The sequence below is a fragment of the Saimiri boliviensis genome, chromosome 15, assembly GCF_048565385.1.
Source record: "Saimiri boliviensis isolate mSaiBol1 chromosome 15, mSaiBol1.pri, whole genome shotgun sequence".
NCBI lineage: Eukaryota > Metazoa > Chordata > Mammalia > Primates > Cebidae > Saimiri > Saimiri boliviensis.
This window is the reverse complement of record NC_133463.1, coordinates 56,260,749-56,278,472: the sequence shown is the minus strand read 5'-3', so window position 1 is coordinate 56,278,472 and position 17,724 is coordinate 56,260,749. Positions and strand designations below refer to the sequence as shown.

The 17,724-nt window shown below is 36.2% G+C and overlaps 1 protein-coding gene across 3 annotated transcripts in view; it reads right to left on the bottom strand.

Moving 5' to 3' along the window:
• OXR1 (oxidation resistance 1) overlaps positions 1-17,724 on the bottom strand; it is a 478,618-nt gene that overhangs the window by 389,966 nt on the left and 70,928 nt on the right. For all 3 annotated transcript variants that reach the window (XM_074387039.1, XM_039464477.2, XM_039464478.2), the window contains exon 2: positions 790-948. Coding sequence is in view for 2 of the 3 variants with exons in the window: in XM_039464477.2 (XP_039320411.1) it covers positions 790-812 (23 nt within the window). In the remaining variant the exon portion in view is untranslated. The remainder of the gene's footprint in view (positions 1-789; positions 949-17,724) is intronic.

Genomic DNA, 17,724 nt, shown 5'->3' with positions numbered 1-17,724 from the left:
ATAACAACTGTTAAATCTGAGGCTATCTACATTTCCAGCACAAATTGAAGGGCAAGGATAAAATAGATTCTTAAAAGAAATGGAAAAGATTACCAGATTTTCCTTATATTCACGTATTGAATACTGTGAATTTGTATAAATGTCACTTATACATCTCTTTACATAAAAAAATCAAAGTTCAATAAGACACCTTCAAATTTATCCCTGCTAGCATTGCTCTTCATTGCTATTGAAAAGCTCATTTGTCAGAAAAATATCTTTACACTTCTTTTTTTAAATCCCAAACAGCTTTTAAACATGCACTGAAAGTCGAAGATTATTCAGAATGCCAGCTATTTAGAGATATGCATCTATAATAAATTTCTCTCTTCCATATTTCAGTTCTATTCAGTTTAATCTTGGTAGATTTGTTCAAATACAAAACCTAAAGAAAAGAAGTACTGATGAGCAAATATCTACCCCCCTGGTACCCACCTACCTTACAGCAAGGAATATTGAAAAGATATTATATTACTTCTCTCTCTCCTATGGTATGCTGGGGAGAAATATATTGGATGTTACTGGGATTCAGTGTGAGGCTTGAGTCCTTTCCAGAGTCCCCAGATATCATGGCATTGAAAGTGTCAGATTTCTAATTCTAGATTTCTTTCCTTACCCTAACATGGGACAATAATCTTTGGAAACCAGATTTTAAGTTTTCTATCTGCCCAAGTTCTGCCAGTATAACTCCTTCACAAAACATTGCTTATGATATGTATTTATTTACATTTAAGAAAGCCATTCACTCACCATGATATATTAGATACAGACATTGCAGCAACTTGTTGCGGAGTATTCTCTTGATTCCAGAACAGGGAACGAGCAGGTCAAGTCGACAACACCACTAAAAATGCTAGCTTTGCTTCTGGAATGATGCACAAATCTCTTAGTTATTCAGTTTGAAAGGACCTATAAAGAAAAGACATGCAATGAATGTCTCTAGTACCTGGTTTATATGATTTGTCACACATTTATTTCATCCAAATCAATGGTTTTGTCATGGTACAAGACACAAAAGAAAATATGATTTTTTTCTTAAACTATAAAACAAGAAAAAATTAAACCAACCATATGATAAGCTGAGTGGTTTACTTTTAAAACCAACTGAAAGGTTAATAAAATGTTGAATCCCCAAAGTAGAGAATTCAAGGAAATAAGAGAACGTGATTTGGAGTCACCAAATGTCTTCTCATAAGATAATACTATCCAAATCAGTTTTATATACCTATGATAAAAGGATTAGAACAAAGATCCTGATTAGCCCATAGCAGATACAAGAAAGAAAGAAAAGGAGAGAGAAAGAAAGAGAAACAAAGACAAACAGACAGACAGACAGACAGAAAAAGAAAGAAAGAAGGAAAGAAGAAAAAGAAAGGAAAAATAAAGAAAGAAAAGAAGGAAGGAAGAAAGAAAAAGAAATTCCATGACACAAATTACAATTACACCTGAGGCTTTAACAAAAATGCTAGTACATATGGGTGAAAAAGGATTTTTATTGATTAATATGGGGAAAGTAAGCCAGGGTATATTCATATAACAAATATAACAACCATCTCCACACATATTTTTTGATGTGTACGATAATGTCCTATGATTCTGAATCAAAATCAATCAAATTAATTCCACAGTACTGTTAGTACTTTATTCAGTTCAGGTCATTAATCCAGTGTTTTTCAATTAAACAAATACTTGTTGAGCATATACTATGTGCACATACACTATCCTAGCTATAGCTCAGGGATAAAGATGAATGGCACATGAATAAGACATTATTCTTGTCCTCAAAGAATGTTTTATGTAAAATAAGATGATTTCAATAAAATAGGGAAAGTGTTCTAATAAAGGTACATACAGGGTATGCAGGAGCACAGCAGAACGGCTTCCTGCCTAGTCTTAGGGAATTGGAAAGAATTTCCAAAGATGTGCCCCAAATGACGACCAATTAGGTTTGGCTACAAATTTAGGAAAAAGCAACCCGAAATAAAGTGGCTTGGAAAAGAGTTTATTTTTCTCTCATGCAAATAAATCTTGACCTAAGAAGGAAAGGCATATATGGCAACTCCATGGACACTGGGGAAGGGGACATCTTCTTTCTTGTAGTTTCACCCTTCTCAGTTATGTGGTTCCCTTCATGGTCCAAGACGTTGTTGAGCTCCAGTGAGCATGTTTGCATTCCTGCCAGCAGAAAGCAGGAGGAAGAAAAGAAGGATGCTTTCTAACATTTACACATGACATTTCTGCCTGATTTTTATTGGCCAGAGTTTAGTCACTTGGCCACTCTTAATCTAAGGACAACTGGAAAATGCAGCCATTATTTGAGGCATCTAATGTCAATTGTAAACCAAAGTGTCTTTTGGTAAGAAAGGTGGAGAAGTGGATACTGGCAGAAAACTAGCAGTGTCTGCCACTATGTTTAAGGCTTGGCGACCTTGGCCCCCAAACTTTTGTGGTTTTGTACATACTGCAAAGTAGAAAACAAGGGGCAAAGGAGAAATAGAATCAGTCCATTGTTTACTGATAATTTTACATGTTATAATTTTAAATATCAAACTTTAGCTTCCTTAAGTCATTTATCAGCTGCAAAGAATTTCTCATGCTCTACTACTCTAAGTATTAATGATACAAAGATAAATAAAATATAGCATTTACACATAAAGAACTCACCATTTAACATAGAGGCCATCACATTAAAGAAAAAAAAAAGGACAAAAGCAAAGCACAGTCTGAAAATTGCTGTTGTGTACATACAAGCACATATGAGTGGCTATCAAGGAATAAAGCAAAAACAATGATTTTAATGAATTCTAATTGTAACTGGACCCTGACGGCCAGAATAATAATATCAGCCTGCCGGTGAAATGAGCAGCTATGAAGGTCCATCCACATCCTAAGTTGTGTGTTTACATTCCAAAAGGGGGTGTCTATCCTGTCTCTTGGTAAAATTGTTATGGCATATAGATGTACATCTGTAAAGACATGATAACTCCAAATTCTGACACCACAACAGTTAACTTGAAAATTTTCCAAGCTTTATTGCCTGATTTTTATTGAGGGTTCAGTTTACCAAAAAAAAAAAAAAGTATAGAATATTGTCGGATGCAATTCATTTTTATAGATATATTTAATTCCATCTTTAGATAACTGTATATCTGGATGTTATTTTCATACCTAATCAAATTGCTTTTACTGAATTACAGTTTGGAGTTTTGCCAAGTTTGCATTGAGAGACATCATTAAAAAAAAAGATAAGCAACAAGCAAAAACCCAGACTATGAAATCAACTATTAGGGTTAGTGGATAAGTTGCCAACAGACAAATGTTGCCTTTATGAGCACTTAAAGGAAAAAACTGTTTTACTGTTTGAGGTCTCAACACCTACACAACTATTATTTTAAATTTCTGGTTTGCTTTTCTCCTTGGGTCATGACTGCAGCTTACTACACTTCTTTCCTTGAAGCTCTGAAACAAACCTGTGACATTTCTTTAAGAACTATTCAAGACTTCTGCTAACCTTTTTTTTTCTTAACATTTTTGCCAAATTCAATTTTAACCTTTCTTAAATAAGCACATAGATATATACAAATGTATGAATACAAATATATATCATTTAATGCAAATACACAAAAAATCTCCCCTCCAAGTCCTTTTTGAAATAAGAAAGTATAAAATTAAAAACACAAGTCGAGATTTGTTTGCTTCTGCAGAGTGTAGAAATAATAGAAAAACATACTGGATCGTAGGATCTCAGATAGAGTCATCTGAACCCATTGCTTTTGTAGGTCAAAAATGGTCAAATATTGTCAGTGTATACAGTACAACTTAGTATAACTGAAGAGTTAACCAAGATAGCCTTAATGTTTCCCTCAGTTTGACTAAACTTTAGGTGGTTTTCTTCCTGTTTATGGCCTCCTGACTTCCTTTTCCTTAATGTATTTACTTCAGAAAATTTGCAGCTGTAAATCCATTCTCTGCCCCTTTGAGATGTAAATCTTGTTTCAACCACCTGTCAGTTTCATAATCCAGTAATGTATTTCTCAAGGATCTGGGAGCCATCCCTTTAAAATGCAGCCATTGAAAAAGATAGCTTTGCTAGCTGCCTCTCCCTGTGGGAGGGTAGAAGTCTAATTTAAATATGTGCCAACTAGTAAACAAAGATGGCATAATCAAATTGACCAACCATGCCCTCCTATAATGTCCTCTAGATCTTTTCTACTAGTTCATTCCAGCCCTTAAAAACACTTCTGTCTTTTGTTTAGCGGAGTTGGATTCAGTCTCTCTCCTCTATTACAATTACATGGAATACAGTTTTCCTTGCAGCTGTTTAACTCTGGTGCATTTTTTTTCTTTGACAGGGTATTGCTCTTAGTCCATAAAGTTGAGGATAATTTCCTAAGATCCTAGCCGTAATGTTTAAAAGTGCGATCTTTGCTCAGTGTCCTTTACCTGCAACTACCAACTTGGAATTTGATAAGCCTAGATGTAGATTTCTAAAATGAAATAAATATTAGAGAATTGCATTTTTTCTGATGACAAAAAATAAAAAGAAAAATTTTTAAAGAGAAAAATGATACATGTTTATAAGAAATAAATATTCAAACACACAAAAAAATTTACAGTGACCATTTACAGCAATTATGATCATCACTCTAAGGTTCATTTTGGTGTTTTCTTTTCTTTTACAACTTACACCTATCTGATTTATTTTGTCAATAATAGGCACACAGGTAGTGTACTATGCACCTACCAGGCACTCAAAGCTTACTAAATTGAAAAAAATTAAAAAGCCTGTTATATTTACATTTTTATGATGTGCTATTTTAAATAAACTCTTGTACTGGGCTTATTTCTTTACATTACATTTAAATGATTCATTGCTTATCAATGCAAGTCTTCCAGAGAAAATATCTTTAAAATCCCCACACAAGTTTAAATTTTCTGTTCATTTTGGTGATTTACAATCTTAATACAAATCTCCAACATCATTCTCGACACTTAAGTATGAATTCATAGCTTTCAGCCAAAATTTTAACATTACTAAGAGCCAGATCTGCCTCTTTGTCACAAGAGAAAGACTATATCTTCATGTTAGAGGAAACTTCTTAAAATACATGGAGTGATTTGACTTCCACTGTATGCCTAGCTATAAGTTATAAGCTTAGACACAATTGTTTTCTTTAGGTCACTCTTTTAGTCCAATATTAAGGAAAACAGCATGTAATTTAATAAAGCCCATCTCTTTTAACATATTTATTAAAATGTGAATAGTGTTTGAATACAATGGATTATTGAGATGATACTTTACCAAAATAATCATTTTAATCATTTTATTCATGAATGAGATTTTAGGCTTCAAATCCAGCCGGAAAAAAATACTATATTTTAATAAATTCCTTTAGTTGTAATTACTTTGCCATTTCACAGAACTTCTGTGAAGTGATTTTATTTAAGCAAAAGACACATCTTTCTAACCTACTTCTATGCATACCTAGATGCTTCTGTATCATTAAGATCTTAAAATTCTGTGAATATCAGTTTAAGTAACCTACCACATAATTAATATAGATTTTCTATATTTCATATTTAAAACAGTAAATCTATAAAAACGTTTCTTGGAAGAGGAATCAAAATGTTTCAAGATTTTGACTATAAGCACCGTAAGCATTAAGTGAACATAGTGAATTATATCATTTTGCCTGAAGAAAAGAAGACTTCAATTCCAAAGGGGACATTGAACATTATAGATGATTTCAAACTGGGATATCCAAGGGTTCATTGGATTTTGTTTTAAGTGATGTACTGTGCAGGTAATGAGGTACATATATACTGAAATTCTACTCAGGGTACTACAAGAGGTAATGGGTATAAAATATAGAAGGAAATGGATGGGGTATGAGGAGAAGACTTTTATGCTAAAGATTCAAATAAATGTTAGCAGAACAAATTATCAAAGAAATACTAGATTCTTTTGAGTTTAGGTGGATTTCTTTTTATTTTCACATCAAATCTAGTCTCTTTCTTGTTTTCTGGTTTCCCTATAAACTTACCTTATTGATATTTCCCAACCTAGGCTCTCTACTCTGCTTGAACTTGCTTGCTTACAATGTCCATACCTGAACTCTGAATGTGCTATACATTTCTGATTTGTCTCTGTACTGAAATTTTCTTTTCCTGTGGGGAGCGGCACAGGCCAAATCCTGGGGCCAAGAGAGCCCAGGTGCCGCTTGTGGGAGGCTGTGAGCAGCAGGCCAAATCCTGGGGCCAAGAGAGCCCAGGTGCCACTTGTGGAAGGCTCAAGTCCTGATGATTCAGGTCCAGCCCGTGGACGGCACGAGGCGGCACGGGGCTGGTAGCGGCACGAGGCACACCAGGCCAGAATTTTCCAACTGCAAGCTTCCTTTGCCCTGCCTCCCTGCCTGGCCTATTTAAGCTGTGAGCTTAGCAACAATAAACGAGACTTGATCAGACTCCTGTCTTGTCTCCATTTCTCGCGTCTCCTGCCCATCCATCCCCACTCCCTCCCTTCGGGCCCTTGTTGTCGTCCTGCAGGTTGGGACATTTTCCCTCTAATTTTACTTATCCAGATTCTTCAAGAATTAATACAAGTTCCACGAATTCTGTGAATTCTTGCCAGATAGTTTCATGGTTCTCTGATCTCCCCTCTTCCTGAATCAATCTACATTCAACTTAGCAACTAAAATACATTTCACATTAAAATGTACACTACATTTTCCGTATTACTTTTGCTTTCCTAAATAAACTATGAGTTTGAAAAGGTCTAATTGTATCTTTTATGTCTAAACTCCAGAGCATCTGGCTAAGTACCAAGAACTCTCCAGGTGTTAACACACTAAGGAACAGTCAGGAAGTAGTCCTGCCTGCCCAGGGACTCAAAGAGACTCACGCCCACTTGCCTTCCAGGAAGGTAAGCTGACCTAGGTCCCACAGCAGATCCTGACACAACCCTGAAAAGTGGTTCCAGCCCATCTCATCTGCAGCTTGAGACAAGTCTTGCCCACAGAGGTACCTGGAGGGAGACAAGTTGATCAGTGCTCCTGTAGGCTGACTCTGACCCTGGCCCCCTGTGGGTCTTAAAATAGCCTTGTATTAGGATCCAGCCCCTCTCAACTGCAATTTGAGAGCAGGCTTGTCTGCTCAGGGACCTGCTGGGAGGCACACCTGTCCATGACTCTAGAGATAGACTTGAAGACTCAGTCTCAGCTGGTGATCCTGAAGCAGCCCCATGACTTGGTTCTAATTCCCTTCAGTCACAGACCAGGGTAGTATGGAGCTTTCCCAGGGATGTGAAGGATGCCAGACTTCCTCCCAGGGTCCTGTGAGCTACATTCATCCACATATTGTAGTAACAGTGTAGATGTAACTTTCCCAGGAACCATCACACCCGACCCATAGTTAAATTCTTAATGAAGCACAAAAGAAACAAGGAAACCAAACTAAGAGTTTTACTTTTCCCTTAAGATAAAATTTCTCTAGAGATAAGATTTTTAAAAGAGGGGATTCTGCCTTGAATTTTTATAATTTGTCTTATCTTGTTATTGATTCTTAAAATAAGAAATCTATGTATATAGAGTAAAATCAAAAGGATATACCCTGAAGAATAAACATCTTTCCCTTTTCTGTTCTCTGTACCCTGCTATCAGATTTATATCTAATTCAATATCTATCTACTTGGCTTTAATAAAATGGTAGCCTAACATAGTTTTATCTACACCTTTATTTTCTACATACAAACATAGCCATAAAGTCATGTATATATATACAATATTTCTCTATCAATACACATATAGAGATGCCTCCTTCCCATCTAGGATTTTAGAGCATTTCATTGAATGGATTTACCCTAATTCATCAGCCAGTCTCATACTGAAGGGGACCGACTTTGTATACGATATTTTGCAATTACATAAGATGCTGCCCTGTATATCCTTGTACTTATGATAAAATGTCAGCTTCTATTTGTGGATAAATATCTAACGTAAAATTTCTAGGTCAATCCTATGCACCTTCTTAATTCTAAAATACACTGGTAAGCTTTCTTTCATACAAGTTGTACTGATTTACATTCCTACCAGAAATGTATAAATGTAATCTTTCTGACCTTAGTGCTTCTTAGAAAACCAACATATTCAGTGGATTTTACAAATACACTTCCTGAAATACATTGATCATCCAAGCCAGAGTATATCGTTCCACACATCCAGTTAATCAGTAAGCCTGGTTGATTCTACTTCTGAGATATTTGGAATGCATCCACTTTTCTCCATTCTCACTACCTCTACCCACTGTCTTCTGATGCCTGATTAATAACAATAACTTCATAACTAAGCCCCTTTTCAGCAATACATCATCTGCAATACACTGCAAACTGAGCGCTCTTGGTGGAACGCAGTCATTTTCTACATAAGAATTGCAGAGTAGAGAGGCAGGGACTATGGTGTCAGAAACACCTGGGTGTGATTACCAACTGTGCTTATTGTTAACTGTGAGCTTGGGGAAATTAAGACCATTCCGTGCTTATTTCTTCCTTTTTAAAATAGGAATATTAGATGTACTAATAAGGTTGTGATAAAAATTTTATTTAAAAATGCATGAACTAACTTGATAATGCCTGACACATAATTCAAACAACGATAATGATGATGATGATGACAATGATGAGTACGAACAAGGAGATGCTAGTGGTAACAGGTGTCATCCTCATCACTCTGCAATTGCTCTATTTTGCCCTCACAGTAAAGTATCAGTTCCTTGAGATGGTTCACAAGACTCGAGGTGATCGGACTGACATCTGCTTTACTTCCCACCTTCTCTCACTGAGGCCCTTACCTCCTTTTCTCCTGCTCCCCAGCACACACTATATTTCAGTTAAACTGATTTGCATTTTCCCGAATGCATCTCTCCACAGCTTACAGGCCTTTGATGTGTTATTCTTTTGTCTGCTACACACATCCCTTTCCTTTCCCATTGGCTTGGCTAACTTTTAACTCATTATATCTCTCAACATTGACATCATTTCTTCCAAATTTTCCTAATCCTCATTATGTGCAGCCCCTGTGTTCTTTCACAATATCTTGTTCTTATTCCATGAAAACCTTTAGAAAATGTGGTTTAATTCCTTGGGCTGGTCTGTTTTCCATATAGATTGTAAATTCCTTGAGGACAGACAACAAGTCTTAATGACTTTGCAAACCTATGACCTAGCACAGTGCCTGGGACAGAGGAGATATTTAATCAACATTTGTTGAAAAAACGATAAATGTTTTAGATTAAGAAATGTTAAACTTTATACAATTTTGAGCCAAAATCAGTCTCCCTTTTCCTTTTAGACTATCAAAATGCTATTTCTTTAATTTGGGGCCATATGTTTCAAGTTCTAGACTCCAAAAATGTCTATGCTTTTACAGGTATTTTTTATATTTGCTTGAGACTTGTATATTACTTATGAAATAATAACTATGAAAACTCTAGAAGTCATCCAATTTTTGAAATCCATTTTCCTCCTCAATTTTATCCGGAAGGCAGTTTGGTTGTGTAACGTATAAATTCACCTCTTCTTGTTTGTATATGCAACATGGAGTCAAATAATCCTGACATTCTATTTCCACAATCATTGTACAAAATTTCTGACAGAACACAGACATGTGTCTCTCTAGAACAACTGAGTGATTAAGGTCAGCATGGATGTATGCCAAATAAATGCTTAAGTACCTTCCAAGCTGCTTTTATATACTATTGATACCACTCCTGAAAATACGGTCTTTACACGGGTTGAGAATTCCCACACATTGAAACTTCAGATCAGCACAGATGGTAACCTTGGAGACAAACTAAGGGAAAGCTTTATGTGTCCTCTCACTGCAGTGCAGCTGTCATTTTACTTGTATTAAAGTCATTTCATGGGAGGTATTAGTATTCAATTGAGTATGTCAGTAATTAGTCTAAAGTATTTATCACAGCAACATGGCTATATTTGTGATTAGTCTAAGCACCTCCTTCAGAAACATCCTCATGTTCAAATTACAGGAAGCATTTACCATAGCCAGGGAACTGATCAGTTACAAACCTTAGAGCAATTTTTAAATAAATTATTACTTCAAACAAAGATCACCCTAAAACAGTTTGAGATTATTGTCTTCAGAATAATTAACTGTATCATATATTGCTATGATTTTCTAAGAAAAAATATCACTTCATTCATATATGAACTATAAAGACAACTTTTCCTACCTGTGCATTGCTCTCGTCTTCTCCTTAACCTTAATGCAATTGTAAGCTTTTTTGGTGCCTCCATCTTTCATGTGTGCCTCTTCTTGGTTCTTTCTCCTTTGTTTCTGATTTTATACAATCTTCCCTTGCCTCAGCTGTGACTTCAGACTACTCCTTTCTCAGATTTCTTCCCTGTATTCACAAATGCCACCAAATACTACCCTATGTCCACAGCCTTCCCCTTTTTACATCCACTCTTGTTTTCTGAGCTCCACCCTAAGGTTCTCATCACCAGTCAACCGGTGTATTGACTTAACTACTGATTCCAATAGGCTTCTATCAGACTCCACTTCGTCCACTTGTTTCTGAGTTCTCCTTTGCATTTTCCTGAATGCACTTGTGCCTCTTTACCTCACAGGAGGTTGATATGCCATTCTCTTTGCCTGCTACACTCATCCTTTTTTTTCCCTCTCTGTTTGGGTAACTTATACCCCTTGACTTCCAGGATCCTGAAACATCCAAGCCCTCCTAGCTTTCACTGTTCTTCAATGATCCATCATCATTTTCCCATATGGTAATACTGTTCAATGTTCTATCTAATGTGACGTTCTCAGGAGATCATTTTCAAATTTTTCATGTATGAATTGTTCCTTTTCTTTTGCTTCCAGAATAATTTTCCCTAATTTTTTATTAAATGGTTGCCAGGGCTTGTTTTTGTTTCTGTTTTGTTTACTGCTCAATTGTGTATTCTGAAGTCACTTTCTCCTCTTTATTCTGATTGCCATCCCCCATGTTCAAGTCTTTATTATCTTTTGTCTTGACCAGTTTATTTTTTTCAGATATATTAAAGCATCTGAATAATATTTGAAATCTTAAGAATGGACAAATATCCTAATTTTTTAAAAAAAAGTTAAATTCTTCAAGCAGTTTAAAATGCTCAGTGTTTAATGGAGAACATATCATTGTTTGCAAATACTTGAATCACCTCCACTGATCACTGGTGTTCCTGATACACAGTTTGCACAACACTGGCTGGAAATTATTGCATTGGCCTTCAAACTTGTCTTTAACCCTCCAATGCAGATTACAATGTATTTTTATTAAGGGAAACCACTTATATATGCAAATTTCTTATTTAGATAACCTCTGATGACTATTTCTACGACCTAACTATTACCCCTGAGACCCTCTTCAGTGTGGCCTATGCTGTATCTTCTGGCTTGTCTTCCCTCTATTACTACTACTGCTCAGTGTTTCTACTCTCTGCTGAAGGCCTAGAACAGCACTCTTCACTTGGAAGGCATCAAAAATTAAATTTAATTCTCAGTTCGAAACTCATGTTTTTCAGGTGTACTTTATTGTACTCAAGGGTAGTGCTAAATAATCATTTTTAAGAGAACAATATCTCAAAACTACCTGTTTTGATGTATTATCAATGTTTTTAAAATGTTTCACCAATACATTTTGATGAGTCATTGCCAAAAATAAGTTTAATTTTTAAAAAGCTGCAGATTATAGGCACATTTAATGAATCTTTCTGTATTCTCAGAACATAAGTATGTTAATGTTTCAAATTAATGAGGGAAGAATCTAGGAAAACCAGCCTTTGAAAACAATGCACTTAGGATTGTAATATATAAATTGGTAGGGGGGTGTGTGTGTGTGTGTGTGTGTATGTGTGTATGTATGTGTGTTTTCTGAAGACTTTTCAGGCATTGCTTCACTTTCCTTCATAGCACAGCCCAAGTCACCTTGTTGACATTCATCTTAAACTATCCCATCCCTACTGCCCCCTAAACCTGGCAACATGTACCTGGTTTCTCTCTGAAGAAACTAAATGCATCCATGACCTTATGTTTCACAACGAACAAATCTGATCATTATGTTCCCATTCGAGGAATGTCCTTTCCCTTCTTGAACAAAAATATTAGTCTTGCAAAATCTAGCTCAAAAATCAATACTCACTGTAATTAAAACTTGGAAAATTTTAATTCCCTTCATCTACTTACCCTTCACATTTTGTACACTTTGTGCGTATTTCTATTCAAGCTTTATCAGAAAACTCATGTTATGGTTTACCTATCTATGAAAGGTGAACACTAAATGTTAATAATATGATATTATTTAACTACTTAAGAAATATTTATTATTTAAGAAACACTGAATTTGAAGTTTCTAGCCATGAATCAGAGAGCACCCTTTTGTTGTAACAAATAACAGTCAGTGAAAGAGCAGATACAGTAATAGTCACATAAAATATAATTAATCCTTTGTAGATCTTTTAAAAAATGTACAAAAGCAAAATAAACCCAATAACTATTTATTTACTTATTTGATCTGGGTTCTACTAATTCCTCAATAGCAATAATTATGTCTTAATTTTTTTCCTAGTCCCTGTACAACCTAGTATAGTTTATTGCCTACAATCAACAATCAATAAATATCTGTTAAGTCAATTTTAGTTGAATTGCTATGTTATTAAGGTCATATAATTTATTGACACTTTCTCTGCTTCACAGCAAAGGCATCTGTATCTACTGTTTGACGAGTACTCAAACAATAGATACTGGAAAACTAATGCCTGCTTCTAAGGGAAGAAATCTTAGAGGTTAAAAGTTTGTCCGGTGATAACCACTATTCGGCCCCCAGCCACAGGCAGTATTTATTTGTTAGAGCATACTGCAATCCTGAAGTTTGGCATTTTTTGCAAATACAGATCACAAAAGAAATCTGCATGTCACTCTTTCCTTATGAAAGTATTTTCTTCTTTAGGGCATTATTGGAAAATACACAACATGATCAAAATCAATTTGCTTCATTTAAACAAGTCCTTTCATTGAGCCTGGAGAAGAACTGATTATTCTCTAAAAGTCTTTGGCTTTCATTCCACAAGCACTGACATGCTTAATTAAAACTGAACACCAAAGAGCTTCCATTTTTTGGAACTAAACAGAAAGGGTCTGTAAACATCAAAGCGTACCAATGAAGATTCAGTGAAGCCACAGCATCGTTGAAGGGATCATGTTGCCACTGGTAAAATGAATTAAGGATGGAAAAATAATTCAGATATTCATGCTAATGTGAAAAACATTTTTTTCTTAGCTTATCATCCAAACTAGGTTTCTTCAAGGCAACTTGATTAACCATTTATTTTATTAAATAAAATGTACCCAAACCTCAGCCACAATTCTTTGTGTTCTAAGATTCCATACCCCTAAGGAATAGACCATGGAAAACTATGACTCCTAGAAAAGTGACTGAATACTTCCTATTTCAACAAAGTTTTAGATTTAACAGCCACGTAATAGACAATTTACCCTTCCACATTTCTTTAATGGTCCTGAGTGTTCAGAATTACAAATGTAGGAAGGTTTTAGTTTACTATCACCTCTATAATTTTCACTTAAAAGTTATGTTAGCTCATCTTTAGATAGGTAGTATCCTAGCTCTTTTATATTATCTCCTAATAACACTTATTTATAAAAGACAAATTATATCAAGAAAATTGATACTACTGAAATTTTGTTTGTTACCTTTGTCAATAGTTTTCTGCAATTCACTGGAAAAAAAATGAACTGTTGCAAACCCATTCCTAGGAAGTTGCCTCCTCTATGATCTTCATTTCAATGATTCTATCTTGCATAGTTTTTAAATCTTTTGTAGTAGCCCAGAATTTTAGTTGAAAGTCAATTTTTACCAAATGATAAAATTCTTTCATCTCTTTCAAATCTTCAAAGACTTATAGTGCCATCAGCAGGTTATTCATGGTTTCAATCTTTAGGATTGTCCAGCCACCACATGAGATATGTCTGTAGCTTCTCAAACACACCATGCTATGCTTGAGTGACACAGAGAAGCTTTCAAAAAAACCAATAACCATAATATATTTTAAATTTTTCTTACATGTGGAAAATATAAGCATTATAGAGAAAGGCATGTACATGATCAAATGTATGTTTTATGTGTTAATCTCTCTCTGTATATTTTATGCACCAATGTTTCTTTTAATACATGGGATTCTCTAGACCTTTTGTACTCACTTTCTTCACAGGCTTTTCTAATTCCTTAGAAGACACTCACATGATTCTATATGGAGATACTCTACATCCTCCTACATGGACTCACCTACGACTTAAACATTTCCATTCTTACCACTTATATAAGTGTTATGATAGAATTTTCTATTTGGATACTAAAATTTTTGTGAAAATTCTAGCAAAACGTGTCAGTAAATATTTGGATAGCAAAGGCTATCTTTATTGCAGAAAGATATGTGTTTAATGGTCTTAAATCTAGAATCTTAGAGTGAGAAGCTTTGCCCAACTCATCCCTCCTAGCTCTAGCCAGCTTTAATTCCTGCCAATTAGGAGTTCCTGTTATAGTTTCTGCATATTTCTTATGTTATTCATTTATTTACCTAATATTTATTGAGCACCTGCTCTGTGTTCTTACGTTATTCATTCACTTATCTTATGTTTATTGAGAACCCGCTATGTGTCAGGCACTTTTCTAAGGACATAAGATTTAATAAAATGTGCTCCCTGCTCTCAAGGATCTTGCAGCATAATAGAAGTAGACAAACATAAATACAGAAACACAGTAATTAGTTACAGAAACCATGGGAAGTGTTCCTGTAAGTGCAATTGGGACGCAAAAAGCAGCACAGCTGTTTCCTCACAAGGCGGGTGATTTCAGGAAGGTATCCACTGAGAAGATGACACTGGACACAACTTTTGACAGATGATCTGTCAGATGCAGAGGGTATGGCATTTGTCAAGACACAAAAGAGTAGTGAAAGGCATGTAAGGGAAAGGAATACTGAATTTTAGAGTAAAGGAGTGAATGTGAGGGGTATGTGGTAAGTGGTAAGGAATACAAGAGCATTACACATCATTTACAAAATTTCACCTTTCATGCATCAACTGGTTACTTCCTGTCCACTGCTTCCACTGGGAGAAAGGCCAGAATCCTATAATTCCCTCTTCACTCAAGTAGAAGTTTGAAAAACTGGTGGCTAACTATCTTTGTACCTTGATCCCTGTGGAAGGATTAGAGAGAAACAGTAGTTCATGGGAAGCGATGACCTGCTGCAAGCAGCCGGGGATTTAACATCTCCACCCAACCCAACCCCGATCTATCAACCTCCTAAAGCTACTTTGACATTTCTATGCATTCTAAAAGTTATCTGGTGCTGTGGATGACAGGGTATGTGAGAAATCTCCAGTGGTTTTTAGCTCTTTGAATATGGAACACATTTACTTTATATTTTTTTGAGTTAGTTTTGAACTACCAGTCATCTGGCCAACAAATATTCTCAGGAATTTGTTAGGTAAGAAAGTAAGGGAATGCCCATACTCAGAATTTTGTATTTTGCAATAAACGCCAGTAATTTTCTGTGTCTAACTTAGCTACACTACCTAACCCTTCTGTATATCAGTTTCCTCCCTTCCTCATGATGTGGTTTTAAAAATTAAATAAGTGAACACATGCAAAACACTGGAAGCACTACCTGAGATATACAAAGTGCTAAATACATATTAGATTCTTTCATTATAAGTAGTAGCTTTCCCAGTGTCTATTCTTCTAGCAAGAGTTTGAATTTCCATTTGAGGATACACCCTCCTTAACTTTCATGTGGCTTGGATATAGGCCAGTCAACATATTAGTTTACTAGCAATGGTGAATCCTTTTGGGTAGGCACATGGCCCAATTGCAATGAGATAATTATGAATCTCTTCATGGGAAGGTTGGAGTTTCTTGTTTCTTTCTTGCTATACGTTAAAGTTGAGAGGTTACACAGCTACGGTGGCTCCAACATCTTGCTATCAACTGAACCGAGACTGAAACCAACACAACAGAAGGCAGAACTGAAATATGAAGAGAAACAAATTCCTGTTGACATCATTCAACCCAGATCCATCCTCTAGAATATTCAGTTGCCATTAATTCAATTTTCTTAAGCAATCTGGGTGTGGTCCTCTGTTATTTGTAAGTGACAAAATATTATATAATAAAGAAATTATCCCAGAGACTGTGAAGAGCCATGGAAGGATTTTAAGTAGGGAAGAAACTTGATCAGGTTTACATTTTAAAACACATCATTCCAGTGCCATCAGAAAGAACTGGCTGAGTCTGACAGAAGGCAGGAGGGCAAACTGGGAGAAGATTATAACAATCTAAGTAAGAAAGGATAAAGACTTGAAATAAGGTAGCTGGGGGTGAGAATGGAGTGATGAAGGAGGAGGGACAGCAAGATGTCAGGGGCTGATTGGATTTGCAGGGTGAAGACAAGCAAGGAGTCTGAGATGACTCCCGGGGTCTTCATGTTGCTGGCTTGGTGGGTAGTGAGGCCATTCATCTGAACAGGAAATATACAAGGTGGAGTAGAATTTAAAAGGGAAAATTAAATTAAGGCTTTGACATGTTAAGTTTCAGGTGCATGTGACGTAACTCGATAGAGATATTAAGAAGACAATGGGACATGCCAATCTGAAACTCAAGTTAAATGTTTGGCCTGGAGCTTTATATTTGGCAGTTATTAGTGGAACAATTTGAAACTTTGGGCATTGATGAGTTAGCCAATTTAAAGTGGATAGAAGTGTCACGCCTGTAATCCCAGCACTTTGGGAGGCCGAGGCAGACAGATCACTCGAGCCCAAGAATCCAAGACCAGCCTGGGCAACATGGTGAAACCCTGTTTCTCCAAAAATTTTTAAAAATAGCAGGTATGGTGGTGCACACCTGTCGTCCCAGCTATTCGGGAAGCTGAGTTGGGAGGATGGCTTCAGCCCGGGAGGTAGAGTTTGCAATGAGCCACGATGGTACCACTGTACTCCAGTCTGGGCGACACAGTGAGACCACAGCTTAAAAAAAAAAGAAAAAGAAAAGAAAAGTGTATAGAAGAGGACTATAACCAGAATGAGGAGACCTTCAAGAATTAGGAGCAAAGAAAAAGGATCTAGCTTCCGGGCGCAGCGGCTCACCTCTGTAATCGCAGCACTTTGGGAGGCCGAGGCGGGTGGATGACCTGAGGTTGGGAGTTTGAGACCAGCCTGACAAACATGGAGAAGTTTCATCTCTACTAAAAAAAAATTACAAAAAATTAGCCTGGCATCATGGCGCATGCCTGTAATCCCAGTTACTTGGGAGGCTGAGGCAGGAGAATCAATTGAATCCAGGAAGCAGAGGTTGCAGTGAGCCGAGATTGTGCCATTGTAGAAGAACCAAGAGATACCATGTCAGGATAATAATAAGAGGTTTTCAGAAAGCAAGAGGAAAGCAGCAACAAACATAGGTGGTCATAAGAGCATTTTCCCTCCTTGCTATAAGACCTGAAGTAGAAACAAGGGCAGCCGTCTAATTTCAGTGATTTGATGTAAACTGAGGAAGCTGGTAGATTTAGAATAGACTCTTGACAAGAACATGGTTTTAAGGGAAGGTGAGGGACTACAGTAGCAGTTT